Source organism: Oncorhynchus clarkii, chromosome 9 (assembly GCF_045791955.1).
Source record: "Oncorhynchus clarkii lewisi isolate Uvic-CL-2024 chromosome 9, UVic_Ocla_1.0, whole genome shotgun sequence".
Classification (NCBI taxonomy): Eukaryota; Metazoa; Chordata; class Actinopteri; order Salmoniformes; family Salmonidae; genus Oncorhynchus; species Oncorhynchus clarkii.
Genome location: NC_092155.1, coordinates 68944098 through 68961966, shown reverse-complemented (window position 1 = coordinate 68961966; position 17869 = coordinate 68944098). Strand labels below are relative to the sequence as shown.

The 17869-nt window shown below is 43.4% G+C and overlaps 1 protein-coding gene across 1 annotated transcript in view; it reads left to right on the top strand.

Annotated features, from left to right (window-relative positions):
• The first annotated feature begins 151 nt into the window (after positions 1-151).
• Positions 152-17869, top strand: part of LOC139416853 (histone lysine demethylase PHF8-like) — a 30994-nt gene continuing 13276 nt past the window's right edge. The window contains exons 1-15 of the mRNA XM_071165989.1: positions 152-564; positions 1387-1738; positions 1847-1932; positions 2240-2369; positions 5012-5172; positions 8364-8505; positions 8819-9005; positions 13112-13274; positions 14510-14597; positions 15166-15272; positions 15385-15476; positions 15662-15751; positions 15939-16214; positions 16374-16453; positions 17521-17696. Of these exons, the coding sequence (XP_071022090.1) occupies positions 1641-1738; positions 1847-1932; positions 2240-2369; positions 5012-5172; positions 8364-8505; positions 8819-9005; positions 13112-13274; positions 14510-14597; positions 15166-15272; positions 15385-15476; positions 15662-15751; positions 15939-16214; positions 16374-16453; positions 17521-17696 (1876 nt within the window). The 5' untranslated portion in view covers positions 152-564; positions 1387-1640. The remainder of the gene's footprint in view (positions 565-1386; positions 1739-1846; positions 1933-2239; positions 2370-5011; positions 5173-8363; positions 8506-8818; positions 9006-13111; positions 13275-14509; positions 14598-15165; positions 15273-15384; positions 15477-15661; positions 15752-15938; positions 16215-16373; positions 16454-17520; positions 17697-17869) is intronic.

The following is a 17869-nucleotide window of genomic DNA, read 5'->3' as shown; positions in this document are numbered from 1 at the left end:
ACCTAATCATTACGAAACGTATATTCAATTAAATAAGCCATACGTAGCAAATAAGCCATTACATTTTTTGTTAACCAAATTCGAGACTCACTCATTGACCTCCATACAAAAATGCATCGCCCAGTTAGCGAAAAAACGCCACCTGCTGGAGTAGACAGTTTTCGGGACCAGTTATGCCGCTCGCTTCGCCTCTTCCTCTCTGCCTACATTTGAAGGCCCCCTACTAGCGCAACGTTATTGTTATTTCAACTGCAGACAGTCTCTTTGCGAGTGATTTGAAATGCCGTTGCTCCATCACAAATGTCTTTATGTTTTAGTTGTTTATAGTAACATTGCTCATGTAGTTGTATTTTAATCTATTCAAACCCTGCACTATATTTTTGGTGACAAACTACACACCTGGACACAATTTGTGGCAAAAAAAACCTATGCAGTAACGGAAATTTTAAAATACTTTTCGCTGCATAATAAGGCCTCATCGATCCTCGGCCTTTCGTACGGATTTTAACCGATTTCGAATGCTTGGCCGGCGGACTCTGCAGCGACCAGACAATTCCAATCCCGGTAAGAAATGATTTCGGACCGATTTTCTGAACGTGCAACTTACATACAGCTACTCCGATACTTTTAGTTGTTGTCATGAACGTATATGAAATACTAGATATTAAACTATATAGATTAATACAGATTTATCCGATGATTAGCTAACGCGTTGCATACGTTAGCCAACGGTGGCTAGCCTTTTTCTGCTAGCAGCTAAGTTAGTGAATAAACAGCAGTTCTAGTAGCCAAATACTGAAATATGTTGTCTTGAATTGCAACTAACTAATATATAACTAGTCATTCAATACAAATTATTACCAGCTTGCTAGCCATCGGTAACGTTAAATTAACTGTACTTTTCGTTTGTTAGCTAACATTAGTTTACATAGCTAGCTAAGTTACTTAAGCCATTATTGTTAGCCAGGGTGCAATCTTTACGTAACGTTATGTAGCTAAGCTGCTAGCTAATGTTATTTCCTACCTAGTACTAGCAAGCTAACGTTACTTAGCCAATAATGATGTTTGTCAGATTTTTTATTAAGATGTGAAAGCTGTCAGTTTGCAAGGCCTACCCCTCCCCATACGCCATGTTATTATTATTTAGCCAACTTTTGTAGCAATGTTGTTTAATATGCATCTTGTTAGCTAGCTATATTTAGCTAATCGGGGGCTAGCTTGCTAGTCAAGACCCACTGCTAGCAAGCCAAGTATAACGTTAGTAGCTAACGAGAAACTTTATGTTAGTAAGACTAGCCTATATTTCTTACCCTTAACCTAACACCCAAATCCCTGTATACGTTTTTAACAGATACGTTTGTGCTCTCTTTTCTACCCGTTCAACAGGTTCCTGACCATGGCCTGTACAGTGTGACAGGCACCTAGTCCCAGTGAAGTGAGACAACCGTTAACCTGTTACTGGCACTGCCCTGTGCTGCTTCAGTACCCTCACCTTTTTAACTATATATATTAAGCACTCAATGTAACCCTAACGTATTTCCAATTTAGACTATCACGTGTAGTGCTGTCCCATTCTCAGTAGATTTAGGGCTAACTGTCAGTCAGACACAGAGCAGTGCTAGTTCCCATACACTCCCAGTATGGCGTCGGTTCCAGTATACTGCCTGTGTCGCCTACCCTATGATGTCACACGCTTCATGATCGAGTGTGACATCTGTCAAGACTGGTTCCATGGAAGGTAAGTTATATTTCAGTGTCATCTTTACTAATTTCCAACTTTTTACAGTAGGCTATTTGAGTAAATTGGTTTTGTTTATTGTGTACATTGTTTTTTTGTTTTGTTTAGTTGTGTTGGAGTGGAGGAAGACAAAGCAGCAGAGATTGACCTGTACCACTGCCCCAACTGTCAGGTCACCCATGGGCCCTCTGTCAGTAAGTCCCTCTTGTCACTTTCAATTTGATTTCCAGGCTGTCTTGTTATATTTTACATGCATTTCAGACCTGTTTGAATCTATTGCATCAGGTGTGCTAGTTCTGAATACTTTTAATACGTGGAATGGCTGGGGGTACTCAAGGAGAGGTTTAGTAAACCCAGCTCTACAGGAATGCACATGCCAATGCACATGCCAATACACATGCCAATACACATGCCAATTCCTCTTTGGCCTTCTGGTCTGCCTTTAGTAGTGTGGTTCTGGTTGTAATCCCAATCTGTTGTTGTCCCCTTTATGTTCTGCAGTGAGAAAGCGGCGTGGAGGAACCAAGCAGACTGATGCTGGAGCCACTGGAGGAAGAGACACTTCTGGTCAACCGGTAAAGACTGGCACTCCACAGTTTGTCAGTGAGCTACGTAGCCGCACCTTCCCAAGGTAAACCTCCCATATTACATTATGTCTATACAGTACATGTTCATTCTCTTCCACACTGTCTTTATATCTACTATTTACATTTCCCTATAATCACCCCCTCCCAGAGGAAGAACCCAATCTGACACCTAAATGAATTCAAGCGTATAGCTTCTGCTTGCGTACATATATTTGTCTTACTTTTTAACTCGGCAGTGTTGGGAATGGGCCCGTTAGTAAACATTTCAATGTAAAGTCTACACCTGTTGTATTTGGCGCATGTGATCAATAACATTTTAATTAATTTTTATTTGACATACAGTATGGTGTCTCAACTCTATCCGAGTGGTCCAGAATATGACCTTTTAAATCTGCATTTTGTATTCAGTTAATGTATCATTGTGGAGTGACACTAATAATTATTTCTAGCTCTACAGTTCTGCCCTGGCTTTCTCTGTTGAAGTAATAATAATAAGACATTTCATTTGTGGAGTGCTTTTCTCACACCTGAGACTCTGAAGAAAATAACAAATAAAATAGTCATATTCTATAAAGCTCTGTTTTTAACTGTGCCTTAAAACAGGCCAGAAACTCTGCAGCCCTGATAGTGTGCTGGAAGTGTGTTCCACAGCCAAAGTCACACAATTGAAAGCCCTGTCATCCATATCAAATTGTATTGGTCACATACACATGGTTAGCAGATGTTATTGCGAGTGTAGTGAAATGTTTATGCTATTAGATCTGACAGTGCAGCAGTATCTAACAGGTAATATCTAACAATTCCACTACAAAACTTACTCTAACAAATTCCACAACAAAACCTAATACACAATCTAGTAAAGGAATGAGATAAGAATATATAAATGTAAAATATATGGATGAGCAGTGACAGAGCGGATAAGATGCAATAGATAGCAAAGAATAGATAGTGAAGGATACGTTATATACATATGAGATGAGTAATGTAAGATATGTAAACATTATTGAAGTGGCATTATTAAAGTGACTAGTGTTCCATTTATTAAAGTGGCCAATGATATGTCTGTAGGTAGGCAGCCGCTTCTTTGCTAGTGGTGGCTGTTTAACAATCTGATGACATTGACATAGAAGCTGTTTTTCAATCTCTCTGTCCCTGCTTTGATGCACCTGTACTGACCTCGCCTTCTGGATGATAGCGGGGTGAACAGGCAGTGGCTCGGGTGGTTATTGTCCTTGATGATCTTTTTTGCTTTCCTGTGACATCGGGTGTTGTCGGTGTCCTGGAGGGCAGGTAGTTTGCCCCGGTGATGCGTTGTGCAGACCACACCACCCTCTGGAGAGCCCTGCGATTGTGGGCGGTGCAGTCGCCGTACCAGGCGGTGATACAGCCCAACAGGATGCTCTTAATTGTGCATCTGTAAAAGTTAGTGAGGGTTTTTGGAGACGAGCTACATTTTTTCAGGCTCCTGAGGTTGAAGAGGCGCTATTGCGTGTGTGTTCAGTGTCCAGTCTGCTGTGAGGCTGCTGAAGGGAGATGGACCTAAATGAACGAAGGGTGTGTGTGGGGAAGGAGGGTAGGATGAGGTCAGGCAGGTACTTGGGTCCAGAGTTGTGGATAGCTTGGTTGGTGTGAACCAGAATTTTAAAGTCAACGCGTGAGCATATGAGGAGCCAGTGGAGGTGTGGGTAGGAAACGTGCAGCACAGTTCTGGACATATTGTAGCCTTAGGCACTTGGCAGATGTGCCAACAAACAGGGCGTTATGATAATCCAGACGGGATGAGATGAAGGCGTGGATGAGTTGCTCAGCTCCAGGCTGTGACGTCATAGGTCTAACGTGGCAATGTTCCGTAGACGGAAACACACTTGATGTGGGTAGAATTTTGCATCATAATACCATGACATTCACATTGAGTTTACTGTCAAATTGTGCGCATGTTGATTTTGTCCATTCGCACCAGACGCCTTCATGATATAAAAGTTAAAATACCAAAACCAACTGTTAACCAGCTATATTAATTTGGGGACAGATCGAAACACATGGACATTTAGCTAGCTTGTTATTGCTTGTTGTTGCGGCAATACCAGTTTCTTTAGCTAATCCACTCACTGTACTCATGTGCCAAAGAGACTGGCCTTTGTCATCTTCATATATGAACATTCCATCATTAATGAGCTCGAGGAGAACTGAGGAATTCATCCTGATTTGTTAACCCTCACAGCTATCCTCCAATCACACCGATTTATGCAAATATTGGAACTTTTTTCTCCACAGAACACATTGCTATCTGGTTGTTCACATCTAAATTCTCAAACTAAATACATACTGCAATTCCAACCACAAAACATCTTTTTTTTATTTTATTTTTTAAAGCTTGCTCATTTCAACTGTTCCATCTAACAACTAAGTATTTGTTTTTTACTTTGTTATAAACACTAATTCAATTTGAGGCAACACATGTTGTCATGGAAAATATTAATGTTATTGCCAACAAGCAATGAGCAACTTCGCTGTAAAATCCAGTGCATATTAAACGTTGAGATTCCCGAAAGGCCAGTCTCTTTTTCACTGGCAAAGAGTGGAATGTTAGCTAAATAGATTGGCACTCAGACTAGCGGTGTTTGCCTATTCTAGTTATTCAATTTCTATATGTCCCTCACGCTCTCCCAATCTGTGTTTTGTTCAGTGCTGACGAGGTGCTGTTGAAGCCGTCGGGGGCCCAGCTGACTGTGGAGTTCCTGGAGGAGCGTTCCTTCAGTGTTCCCGTGATGGTCCTCAGGAGGGACGGCTTGGGCATGAGCCTTCCCCCGGGGAACTTCGGAGTCAATGACGTAGAGCACTATATTGGTAATCCTCCCTGTTTTTAGGGCCCTTTTGGTTTTACATGCCATTTTGATATGTGGTGGTTTTTACCCACATAATTAAATAGAACACTGAGTTATATTCTCTGCTATGGTACCTTTACCTACCTTAGTTGCATTTATACATGATTTATTTTACCTTTATTTAACTAGGCAAGTCAGTTAACAACATTCTTATTTTCAATGACAGCCTAGGAGTGGGTTAACTGCCTTGTTCAGGGGCAGAACGACAGATTTTTACCTTGTCAACTCGGGGATTCGATCTTGCAACCTTTCGGTTACCACTAGGCTACCTGCCGACCCATGCACTGACTAGAAGTTACCCTGGATAATAGCATCTGCTTAATGATTGAAATGTCAATGTAAACCTCCCACAGTACACCTCCTCTTCAACTAGTCACATCTCAACGACATTTCATTACCATAGGAGATGTGACCTAGTGTAGGTTATCAGAGTAACCTAATGTCTTATCTCCCGCAACACTTTTTATTTGAAGTTGTATATGATCATGGTTAGGGCTGTGGCGGTCATGAAATTTCTTTAGCCGGTGATTGTCAAGAAAATAACTGCAGGTCTCACGGTAGTTGCCCGTTAATTAACGTAAACATATTTAGCTTCTCCTGGCTTCCACCTAAAGCCTACCTAAAGCCTACAAGCCACTGATACATTTAAAAAAAAAAAAAAAAAGTCTAATACATCCATGTTATATAGTCTACACATCACGTTAAAGCCATTATTTATTTTAGACAGGTCTAAAGAAACATGATATGAAGAAAATGTAGTCTATTTCGGAAGAAAAGAATAGCATACTATGCGTTGTCCTTATGTTAGGCCCTGATCTGTCTATGCCATATGGCTGTGGGCAAAACTAGTTCATTTAGCAGGCAAGATTTGCTTAGAATTCCATGGCATTGTTTTATATGTTATAGTATGAAGAATACAATTGAACATAGCTGAATAAAATAGAAAGGATATTTTCTCCAAACAAATTCTGAGTGTTGAGCGGTGATTTATGTAACTTTAGTTGTGATACAAATGTTGGGCTTAATATTTAGATGTTTAATACGGCTGCATAATGCAACTCTAATGATGATTTGAAAAAAGTTGCATGAAAGGCATGCTCTGTTTTTTGCACATCTGTTTTTTTTTCATCAGTCAATCAATCATTCACAATTTGACAAGTATTTGATACTTCCTTGAATTTCCCGGAGGCATCCCCCCATGCCTTTTGCGGACAGTGGTCATTGTGCTGAAAATAATAATTATAATTCCCTTCTCCCAGCTGCATGCTCCAGAGCACCTCACTCAACTTTTATTTGTATCTTTTAAATTGTATCTTTATTTAACTAGGCAAGTCCGTTAAGAACAAATTCTTATTTTCAATGACGGCCTAGGAACGGTGGGTTAACTGCCTGTTCAGGGGCAGAACGGCAGATTTGTACCTTGTCAGCTCGGGGGCTTGAACTTGCAACCTTCCGGTTAATAGACCAACACTCTAACCAACTAGGCTACCCTGCCGCCCCAAATGTCTCTCCGTCACGTGATTGGGTCTTTTCTCACAGGCTAGGTTGGTTTTCGCACCTGCGCGCATCCCATTCCGAGGCGCAGATATTGGAAAAACTGTCCACAAATACTTTTCGTGAGCCAACAAGACGAGTAGGCCTAACGAACAGCAAAAGCACTAGCCTATGTCAATCTACTATCCCCCAATGTACAAAAGTTGACCTATTCTGTGCGAGAAATAAATATTCCAGATATGGTCTGGAACAGTTGTGGGATGTGATAGATCCCAAATCAATGCAACCACTACCATCAAACAAACTTTTTTAAGCAATGAGGCTAACACAACAGACCAGAATGTTTTAGCTGGTACTCAGTGTAGGTTATCAGAGTATGTCACCTAGTGTTGATAAACTAATAGGCTATTTCTTTACATTGTAAGCGCAGCAATGCGCACATGGCAGTAGGCTATAAGTGTGAATGTTCCATTAGCGGGATAACTCCATTCTCAAAAGTGACCGCAAATGCCATTATGCATATAATGATTTTATTAGAAAGGTGCATTTTTATGGTGAAAATTATCTTCCCAAAACTAGAAACTCACGCGCTGCGTATATATGCCAGTTAGGCTCTACACCCGTTGAAAAGCGAATGAATGTGCTTCATTTAAAAAAGTTATTTGGCCACTTTAGTTGTGATGTTAACCTTATTAAAACATATAGGCTTATGGGCTAGGCTACATGAGGTGTGATCCTAACCTTATTACAACATATAGGCCTATGGGCTAGACTACATGAGGCGTGTGACTATGATTTGAAAAAGTCGCGAGTTTCTTGCCTTACTGCACACAAGCTGGGCATCATTCAGTGATGGGCTAATAGTGTCACCCTTCAGACTATTCTTGATTTAACCGTGTCTTTACATATACTAAGTAATATATGTGTGAAATTTTGTTTTGATTTAGAATGGACATTATCATGCACCTGTATTAAAACAGGGGCAGCAGAAAAAAATGTCATGTAATCTATGCACTTAAATAGCGAATGGAGGACGCTTTTCTCATGGTTCAATTTCATGCCAGCCAGGTAGGCTATACTCCTGTTGTAAAGAGAAGCAATGTGCTTAATATTAGGAAAATTGAGGTGTGTGTGTGTGTGTGTGTGTGTGTGTGTGTGTGTGTGTGTGTGTGTGTGTGTGTGTGTGTACACACACAGTAGGCCTAGCCTATAGAAAGCTGATGGCATCCTCTTTTTAATAGAGGCCATCACTCTGTTTTCACACATAATTCCATAGCCTATAGAAATGTTGCGCAACATGAGCTCATGGGCTCTCATGATGTGTTTGATTAGATTTTCAATTACATTTGCATTGATGTCAGAGTGATTAGAGGGACAATAGAGTACTGAGTACCAGGCAGTTAGAAAGTTTGGTAGGCTTCTAATGACCATCAGCAGCATGAAATCAAATGTATTGGTCACATACAGGTGTTTAGCGTCAGACCTTGGAGAAGCCTAATTACTGTGACTAAACGGTCACGTTGAATTTGACTGCCACCATGACTCGTGACCGCTGGTGTGGCGGTAATACGCTCACAGTAACAGCCCTGATCGCTATAGGATAATAAAGTCTGGGGAGCAGCAAGATGTGATTATGTGTTGATTGCGTGTTGTCTGTAGGTCCAGACAGGGTGATTGATGTGATTGACGTGTCTCGCCAAGCTGACCTGAAGATGTGTCTAGGGGACTTTGTGGAGTACTACAACAGCCCCAACAGAGACCGAGTCCTCAACGTCATCAGCCTGGAGTTCTCTGAGACCAGGTACACTGCTTGTTCTTGGGTCACTTCGATCCACTCATTGGTTGGTATTGGTCTTTAGGGGTCTTCCGGTCCACTCATTGGTTGGTATTGGTCTTTAGGGGTCTTCCGGTCCATTCATTGGTTAGTATTGCTTTCGAGGGGTCTTTCTTGTCACCAGTACATCAGTTGGTTGATCAAAAGTTACATTTTGCCAGAGCCATACTGAGAGTGTAAGAAATGACTTGGCATAATTGTTTCTGCAGAAAATAATATTTGAATTACTGTTGTAAAATCTGGTGTTTTAAATATACAAAATGTCAATGTTCTGTACCAGGCTGTCCAATCTGGTGGAGACTCCAAAGATAGTGAGGAAGCTATCGTGGGTAGAGAACCTGTGGCCTGAGGAGTCAGTGTTTGAGCGGCCCAACGTCCAGAAGTACTGCCTCATGGGGGTCAAGGACAGCTACACAGACTTCCACATCGACTTCGGAGGCACCTCTGTCTGGTACCATGTACTACGGGTAAGAAGAGCGCCGTTATGGGACAATTGGGGGCCAGATTGTGAAAAGGGACAGTTGGCACTACGCAATCTTACTGCTGTGCTGACATGCACAATTGGATAGTTATACACTGAGACTCTTACCTCCCTCACTAGCTTTAAGCACCAGCTGTCAGAGCAGCTCACAGATCACTGCACCTGTACATAGCTCATCTGTAAATAGCCCATCCAATCTACCTCATCCCCATTCTGTTATCTTGTTCCTTTGCACCACAGTATCTCAACTTGCACATTCATCTTCTGCACATCCTACCAGTCCAGTGTTTAATTGCTATATTTTAATTACTCTGCCACCATGGCCTATTTATTGCCTTTACCTCTCTTATCCTACCTTATTTGCACATGCTGTGTATAGATTTTTCTACTGTATTATTGATTGTATGTTTGTTTATTCCATGCGTAACTCTTGTTGTACGTGTCGAACTGCTTTGCTTTATCTTGGCCAGGTCGCAGTTGCAAATGAGAACTTGTTCTCAACGAGCCTACCTGGTTAAATAAAGGTGAAATAACAAATACAAAACATTAAAAATACCTGCTCTTTTCATGAGACTGACCAGGTGAAAGCCATGATCCCTTAATGATGGTACTTGTTAAATCCACTTCAATCAGTGTAGATGATGAAGGGGAGGAGACAGGTTAAAGAAGGCTTTTTAAGTCTTGAGGCAATTGAGACATGAATTGTCTGTGTGCCATTCAGAGGATGAATGGGCAAGACAAAAACATTTAAGTGCCTTTTGAAAAGTTATGGTTAGTAGATGCCAGGCGTAGGACAGTTGCAGTGACGTATTACCGCCACACCGGCAGTCACGGGTCATGACCGCAGTCAAATTCCCTGTGACTGTTGGTCAAGATAATCCAAAACTGTGAAAATGAAGGGCGCTGATTTGTAGCCTACCAAACCTGCTAATGGCCTGGGACTCTGCTCTCTATTGTTCCTCTAATCACTCTCTAAACTAGTGGTCCCCTACCGGTTGATCTCCAAGCCATTCCTAGTCAATCGTCAAACATTTCTGTGAAAAGCCCAACAGTAATGCCTTGTCTTCCTATTTGTTTGGAGCTGTTGACTCTGACATTTGATTCTGCAGCCCTAGTGCCTGACTAGTAAAGGCCCACTGCACTACTTTTGTGAAAATATTCCCCCCCCCCCCCCCCAAAAAAAAAATATATATTAATATAGTTTTTTTTCTTCTGATTTTTCAGAACCCTCAGCCACCCTACTTCCCAAGGCTATGCAAATGTTATTATTTGTGGCTTGTCTTTTTTAATATCAAGGCATATTTCACTTTTTCTGGTCATAGGAGTAACATGAGACTATTGGTCTATTGGTTTTCTTATCTTCCTAGTTGTTGTATCTTTATATCTTTCTAAGTTTCTAACAGAGATGGGGTTGCAACTCAATATTAGGAAGGTGTTCCTAATGTTTGGCATACTCACTATATAGAGGCGTTATGGTAGATTTAACATTTAAATGTATTTTATCCATTACTGCATATACGTTGTTCATAATTGTACGTGCTGTGTCTGCCTGATGGATGAAAATGAGCTCTGCTGCTAACATGCTGGCCAGACAGGCTCTGTGCATGGGTTTGCATTAGACGTCGACCGATTTAGGAATTTTCAACACCGATACTGACTATTGGAGGACCAAAAAGAGACGATGCCGATTTATAAAAATGTATTTTTCTTTAATGTATTTGTAATAATGACAATTACAACAATTCTGAATGAACACTTATTTTAACTTCATATAATACATCAATAAAATCAATTTAGCCTCAAATAAATAATGAAACATGTTCAATTTGGTTTAAATAATGCAAAAACAAAGTGTTGGAGAAGAAAGTAAAAGTGCAATATGTGCCATGTAAGAAAGCTAACGTTTAAGTTCCTTGCTCAGAACATGAGAACATATGAAAGCTGGTGGTTCCTTTTAACAGGAGTCTTCAATATTCCCAAGTAAGAAGTTTTAGGTTGTAGTTATTATAGGAATTATAGGACTATTTCTCTCTCTACGATTTGTATTTCATATACCTTTGACTATTGGATGTTCTTATAGGCACTTTAGTATTGCCAGTGTAACAGTATAGCTTCTGTCCCTCTCCTTGCCCCTACCTGGGCTCGAACCAGGAACACATCGACAACAGCCACCCTCGAAGCAGCGTTACCCATCGCTCCACAAAAGCCGGGGCCCTTGCAGAGCAAGGGGAACAACCACTCTAACTCTGAGTGAGTTACTTTTGAAACACTATTAGCGCGCACCCCGCTAACTAGCTAGCCATTTCACATCGGTTACACCAGCCTAGTCTCAGGAGTTGATAGGCTTGAAGTCATAAACAGCTCAATGCTTGAAGCACAGCGACGGGCTGCTGGCAAAACGCACAAAGTGCTGTTTGAATGAATGCTTACGAGCCTGCTGGTGTCTACCATCGCTCAGTCAGACTGCTCTATCAAAACAGACTTAATTATAACATAATAACACACAGAAATAGGAGCCTTTGGTCATTAATATGGTCGAATCTGGAAACTATCATCTCGAAAACAAGATGTTAATTTTTTTCAGTGAAATACGGAACCGTTCCGTATTTTATCTAACGGGTGGCATCCCTAAGTCTAAATATTCCTGTTACATTGCACAACTTTCAATGTTATGTCATAATTACATAGAATTCTGGCAAATTAGGCAGCCCAAACTGTTGCATGTACACTGACTCTGCGTGCAATGAACGCAAGAGAAGTGACACAATTTCACCTGGTTAATATTGCCTGCTAACCTGGATTTCTTTTAGCAAAATATGCAGGTTTGAAAATATATACTTCTGTGTATTTATTTTAAGAAAGGCATTGGTGTTTATGGTTAGGTACAGTCGTGCAACAATTACGGTACGCTTTTTTCGCAAAGAGTTGTCTCTCTTTGTTAGGAATAAATAGTCTTCACAGAGTTCGCAACGAGCCAGGTTAGCAGGCAATATTAACTGATTATGCAGGTTTAAAAATATATACTTGTGTATTGATTTTAAGGCATTGATGTTTATGGTTAGGTACACATTGGAGCAAGACAGTTCTTTTTCGAGAATACGCACCGATTATATGCAACGCAGGACACGCTAAATAAACTAGTAATATCATCAACCATGATTGTTTTTTTTATAAGTTTAATGCTAGCTAGCAACTTACCTTGGCTTCTTACTGCATTCGTGTAACAGGAAGTCTCCTCGTGGAGTGCAATGTAATCAGGTGGTTAGAACGTTGGACTAGTTAACTGTAAGGTTGCAAGATTGAATCCCTGAGCTGACAAGGTAAAAATCTGTCATTCTGCCCCTGAACAAGGCAGTTAACCCACTGTTCCTAGGCCGTCATTGAAACTAAGAATGTGTTCTTAACTGACTTGCCTAGTTAAATAAAGATTAAATAAAGGTGTAAAAAGATAACGGTGTCCAAAAATACAGATTTCCGATTGTTATGAACTTGAAATCGGCCCTAATTAATCGGCCATTCCGATTAATCGGTCAACCTCTAGTCTGCATGTTGATTTTGTCAATCTGCACCAGACGTGTTAAAATACCAAAACCAACTGTTAACCAGCTATATTCATTTGGGGACAGGTCGAAACACATGGACATTTAGCTGGCTTGTTGTTGCTAACACATTTGTCCTTGGAGATAAACATTGGGTTGTTATTTTACCTGAATTGCATATGGTCTTTTTTTAGCTGGAACTTTGTTTTATCCATGTTGAGTCATACAAAATCATGTGTTCTCTACTCCGATAAAAAGGGGAAGGCTATGCAGACTCAGGCTATGCAGACTCAGGCTATGCAGACTCAGGCTATGCAGACTCAGGCTATGCAGACTCAGGCTATGCAGACTCAGGCTATGCAGACTCCCGTGAGCAGTTTGGATGAAATTATTATATCAAATGTATGTGTACATTTTATTTTGCAACTATCGCGCACGCAACGTGGCCAGTCTGATCAGCATGCAAAGCTTACGTTCATGTGGAATAAAATGTTGATCAACTGAAAGGTTGATTTAATAAGCACTGTTCGATAAATGTCTGTCTCTCTCTCAGGGTGAGAAGATCTTCTACCTGATCTCCCCCACGCCGGCCAACCTGGCCCTGTTTGAGCACTGGAGTTCCTCGTCCAATCAGAACGAGATGTTTTTCGGGGACCAGGTGGACATGTGCTACAAGTGTTCCGTCAAACAAGGAAACACGCTCTTCATCCCAACAGGTATTCGCCCTCGCTCTTCATCCCAACAGGTATTCGCCCTCGCTCTTCATCCCAACAGGTATTCGCCCTCGCTCTTCATCCCAACAGGTATTCGCCCTCGCTCTTCATCCCAACAGGTATTCGCCCTCGCTCTTCATCCCAACAGGTATTCGCCCTCGCTCTTCATCCCAACAGGTATTCAGTGTTTTCAGAAGTTTCTCAGGTCTAAGTCAGAGGGCAATGATGAAAACACAGTGGAACTGGCTTTGAGTTCCAAAGTTGAGTTTGGGGGATGTAGAGTACATCCATGTAGTGTACTATTAGGTACAACCATCTAGTACCGGGTTGGACCCCCCCCCCCCCCCCCTTGCCTCCAGAACAGCCTGAATTATTTGGGGAATGGATTTTACAAGATGGGAACGTCCTACAGGGATGTTTGTCCATGCTGACGCAATGTCATCCATGGACTCATGCTGCTTACACCAAATCCTGACTCTGCCATCAGCATGACTCAACAGGAACCGGGGTTCGTCAGACCAGACAATGTTTTTCCACTTCTCAATTGTCCAGTGTTGGTGATTGTGTGCCGGCTGGTGTGGTCGTCTGCTGCAATAGCTCACCCATGACAAGGACCAACGAGTTGTGTGTTCCGAGATGCCGTTCTGCAAACCCCCGTTGTACTGCGCCGTTGTCTGTTTGTGGCCCGCCTGTTAGCTTGCTCGATTCTTGCCATTCTCCTTTAACCTCTCATCAATAAGTTGTTTTTGTCCACTGGACTTCCTCTGACTGGATGTTTTTTGTTTGTGGCACCATTCTTGAGAAACCCTAGACAATGTTGTGTGTGTGAAAGCCCAGGAGGCCCGGCCGTTTCGGAGATCCTGACTCCGCCGTGCCTGGCACCGATAATCATGCCGCGCTCAGTCGCTTAAGTCACTCATTTGACCCATTCTAACATTCAATCAAACAGTAACTTGGATGCCTGTCTGCCTGCTTTGTATAGCAAGCCATGGCCACGGGACTCATTCTGTAGGAGTGATCCATTTTTGTGAACGGGGTGGTTTACCCAATAAACTGTCCTGTGAGTGTATGTACAGGTGACAGTCCTGGTACCGGCCTGCTATTGTGTTTGACATGCAGAACATTTCTGGTGGAGTTCGTCAGAACTCAGTATATTATGTGCGAATAGTACATGCATAAATGAATAGTTTAACTGTATATGTGTGAGTTGTTCACATGTACCTGTGTGTGTGTCTCAGGATGGATCCACGCTGTGCTGACTCCTGTGGACTGTGTGGCCTTCGGAGGGAATTTCCTACACAGCCTCAACATTGACATGCAGCTCCGGTGAGTCACTTTACCCCTGCCTCTACCTAAAACAGTCACATCACCTACGGTACTCCGCTTTCCTCAACTGATCTTAGCAGCCTCTCTCTCCACATCAAAACTAGAATGCCATTCGGAAAAATGCTCAAGCCATACATGGCGGCAGGTAGCCTAGCGATTAGAGCGTTGGGCCAGTAACTTGTCGGTTTGAATCCCCGAGCCGACGTGGCTCTGTTGACGTGCCCTTGTTGCTCCTATAATTCACTCTGGATAAGAGCGTCTGCTAAATGACTCAAATGTACATTTATTTTACCATTGTACCAGAATAGAATGTATAGTATGTATTCCTATTATAAACTGGGTGGTTCCAGCCCTAAATGCTGATTGGCTGACAGCCGTGGTATTTCAGACCGTGTACCACGGGAATGCCAAAACATTTATTTTTACTACTCTAATTACTCCGCGTTGGGTCGTGTGTAAGAACAGCCCTTAGTCGTGGTATATTGGCCATATTCCACACACCCCTTGGGCCTTATTGCTTAAATACCAAATGTCTAATACCATTCTCTCTGTGTTCTCTTCCAATCAGAGCATATGAAATAGAGAAGAGGTTGAGTACAGCAGACCTGTTCAGGTTTCCAAACTTTGAGACAGTGTGTTGGTATGTTGGCAAGCACCTGCTAGACACATTCAGAGGTGAGGCGCTTCATCATAAATCATTGTTTTTTTCCCCACCTCTGCTGAACTGCATTTATTTGGGCAATGTTTGTCAGGAACCTTGTAACTTCTATACTGGTCTACTTTACAGGTCTGCGAGAGAACCGCAGACACCCTGCTTCCTACCTGGTCCACGGAGCCAAGGCCCTCAACAATGCTTTCCGCATGTGGACACGCAAAGAGGTGATTCTTTATTGTAGGCCCCCTTATGAATGCATTAATTAAGCCTTTATAGCAGCTACATAAGACATAATAACACCTGTCATAGGCAGTCATAAACATTATGAACAATGGCATGAAGGTGTCATGAAACTAGTTATATTGGGCGCAGTAGTCTTTGTTTTGTGATGTTTTTGTGCTCTGGCTAGTCGCTGACTGACCACGAGGTGGAGATTCCAGAGACCATCGAGACTCCGCGTCTAGTGAAGGACCTGACCAAGGAGATACGACTGGTTGAGGTAGGCAGGGGAAAATATTTCATAGAGTACACTGACCGAGCCAAGCTACTGGGCTGGCCTGGTTGTTCGTCCACCATAGAAAACATCTGAGCCAGTGTAGTTCAGGTCGCACCTATAGTGTGAGGCACTATCAAATTTCAGTCTGGCTTACTGAGACTACTCCGTCTTCTCCTGTCTGTCACCACAGGACATCTTCCAACAAGGCCGTCCTGCGGCTCCTTTCACCTCTACACAGGGCTTCCCCACCCCCCTCCCCAAAGCCTCCCCTCTAGCTGTCTCCCAGAGTCCAAGCCGCCCCCCAGGGAGGAAGAGAGGCCCCAAACCCAAGGATATGTCCCCAAGCCCCAAGAAGAAGGGTCAAAAGGGCTTAATGAAAGAGGCAGGCGAGTTGGACCTCCTGGAGATCCACACCAAACACACACTGAAGAAATTCCAATGTGGTAACAAAAAAAACAAGAAGAAGGTATGACTGATTGTTCAACAGTCCTTTTTACCTCAACATTTCCCTCTCTGGGACAAATAAGGTTGAAAGTCTAAATGTACTTTGGCTCTCAGCCTCACATTGTTAATGTGTATTATAGTGAAATGCTGACAGGATTGTGCCATTCCTCTCCTTCTCCAGTTAGAGCTGCCTCAGGAGTTTACAGGGAAAATGAGCAAGAGCAAACTGAAACTGGTGCTGACCAACGGCAAAATACAGGGGTAAGACTGGGAGGTCAGGAGACTCTTCAGTATCTTCACGCCAAATCTTCATCTCTTTTTTTTTCTCACTTTCTCTGCCTGCCTCTGCCTCTCTGCCTGCCTCTGTCGGCCGGCCTGCCTGCACCTCTCTCTCACTCTCTCTCTCTCTCTCTCTCTCTCTCTCTCTCTCTCTCTGTGTGTGTGTGTGGCTATCTGCCTGCCATCCTCTCGGTCTGCCTGCCATCCTCTCGGTCTGCCTGCCATCCTCTCGGTCTGCCTGCCATCCTCTCGGTCTGCCTGCCATCCTCTCGGTCTGCCTGCCATCCTCTCGGTCTGCCTGCCATCCTCTCGGTCTGCCTGCCATCCTCTCGGTCTGCCTGCCATCCTCTCGGTCTGCCTGCCATCCTCTCGGTCTGCCTGCCATCCTCTCGGTCTGGCTGGCGCTCTACCTGCTTGGCTGGCTGGCGCCCTGTCTGTCTGCCTGCCTGGCTCGCTCGCTGCCTGCCTGGCTCGCTCGCTCGCAGTGTGCCTGCCTGCCTCGCAGTATGCCTGCCTGCCTGGCTCGCTCGCAATATGCCTGGCTCGCTCGCAGTATGCCTGCCTGGCTCGCTCGCAGTATGCCTGCCTGGCTCGCTCGCAGTCTGCCTCGCTCGCAGTCTGCCTGCCGTCCTCTCTGTCTGTCTCTCTGTGTGGCTGGCTGTCTGCCATCCTCTTTGTATGTCTGCCATCCTCTTTGTATGTCTGCCATCCTCTTTGTCTGTCTGCCATCCTCTTTGTCTGTCTGCCATCCTCTTTGTCTGCCTGCCTCTCTGGCTGTCTGCCTGCCTGGCTCGCTGTCTGCCTGCCTGGCTTGCTCGCTGTCTGCCTGCCTGGCTGCCGTCCTCTTGTCAGCTTGCCGTCCTCTCTGGCTGTCTGCCTGCCTCTCTCTCTCTCTGGCTGGCTGGCTGTCTGTCTGTCTGCCTGCCTCTCTCTCTCTCTGGCTGGCTGTCTGTCTGCCTGCCTCTCTCTCTCTCGCTGGCTGGCTGGCTCTCTCCCTCTCTGTGTTCTTGCTACATTTCAGTGTCATCCATCCTTATTTCTGCCCACAGGAAGAAGGGAGGTCGTTCAGGCATAAGTAACAGTGCGGGCCGTGCCTCTCAATTCCAGCACCATGCTATGGGAGGGTCTACCTTGTCAGATTTTGAGTCCGAGGACGAACTGCAGATTGATGAAACTCCCCCTCCACGACGCAAGGCTGGAGGATCTAGCAAGAAGAAACTCAGTGGTGAGAGAGTACATAATCTAGTTTGAATGTAATATGTAGTGGGGAGCACCTGCTTCATAATAGCATTCATTACTAAAGCCTACAACAGTTTTCTGCTCCTGTTGGGGCATTCAGTTCATCCTACTGAGCCTTGAGGAGGAAGGTTTTTAAAGAGTTCTTTGGGTCAGTGAGTG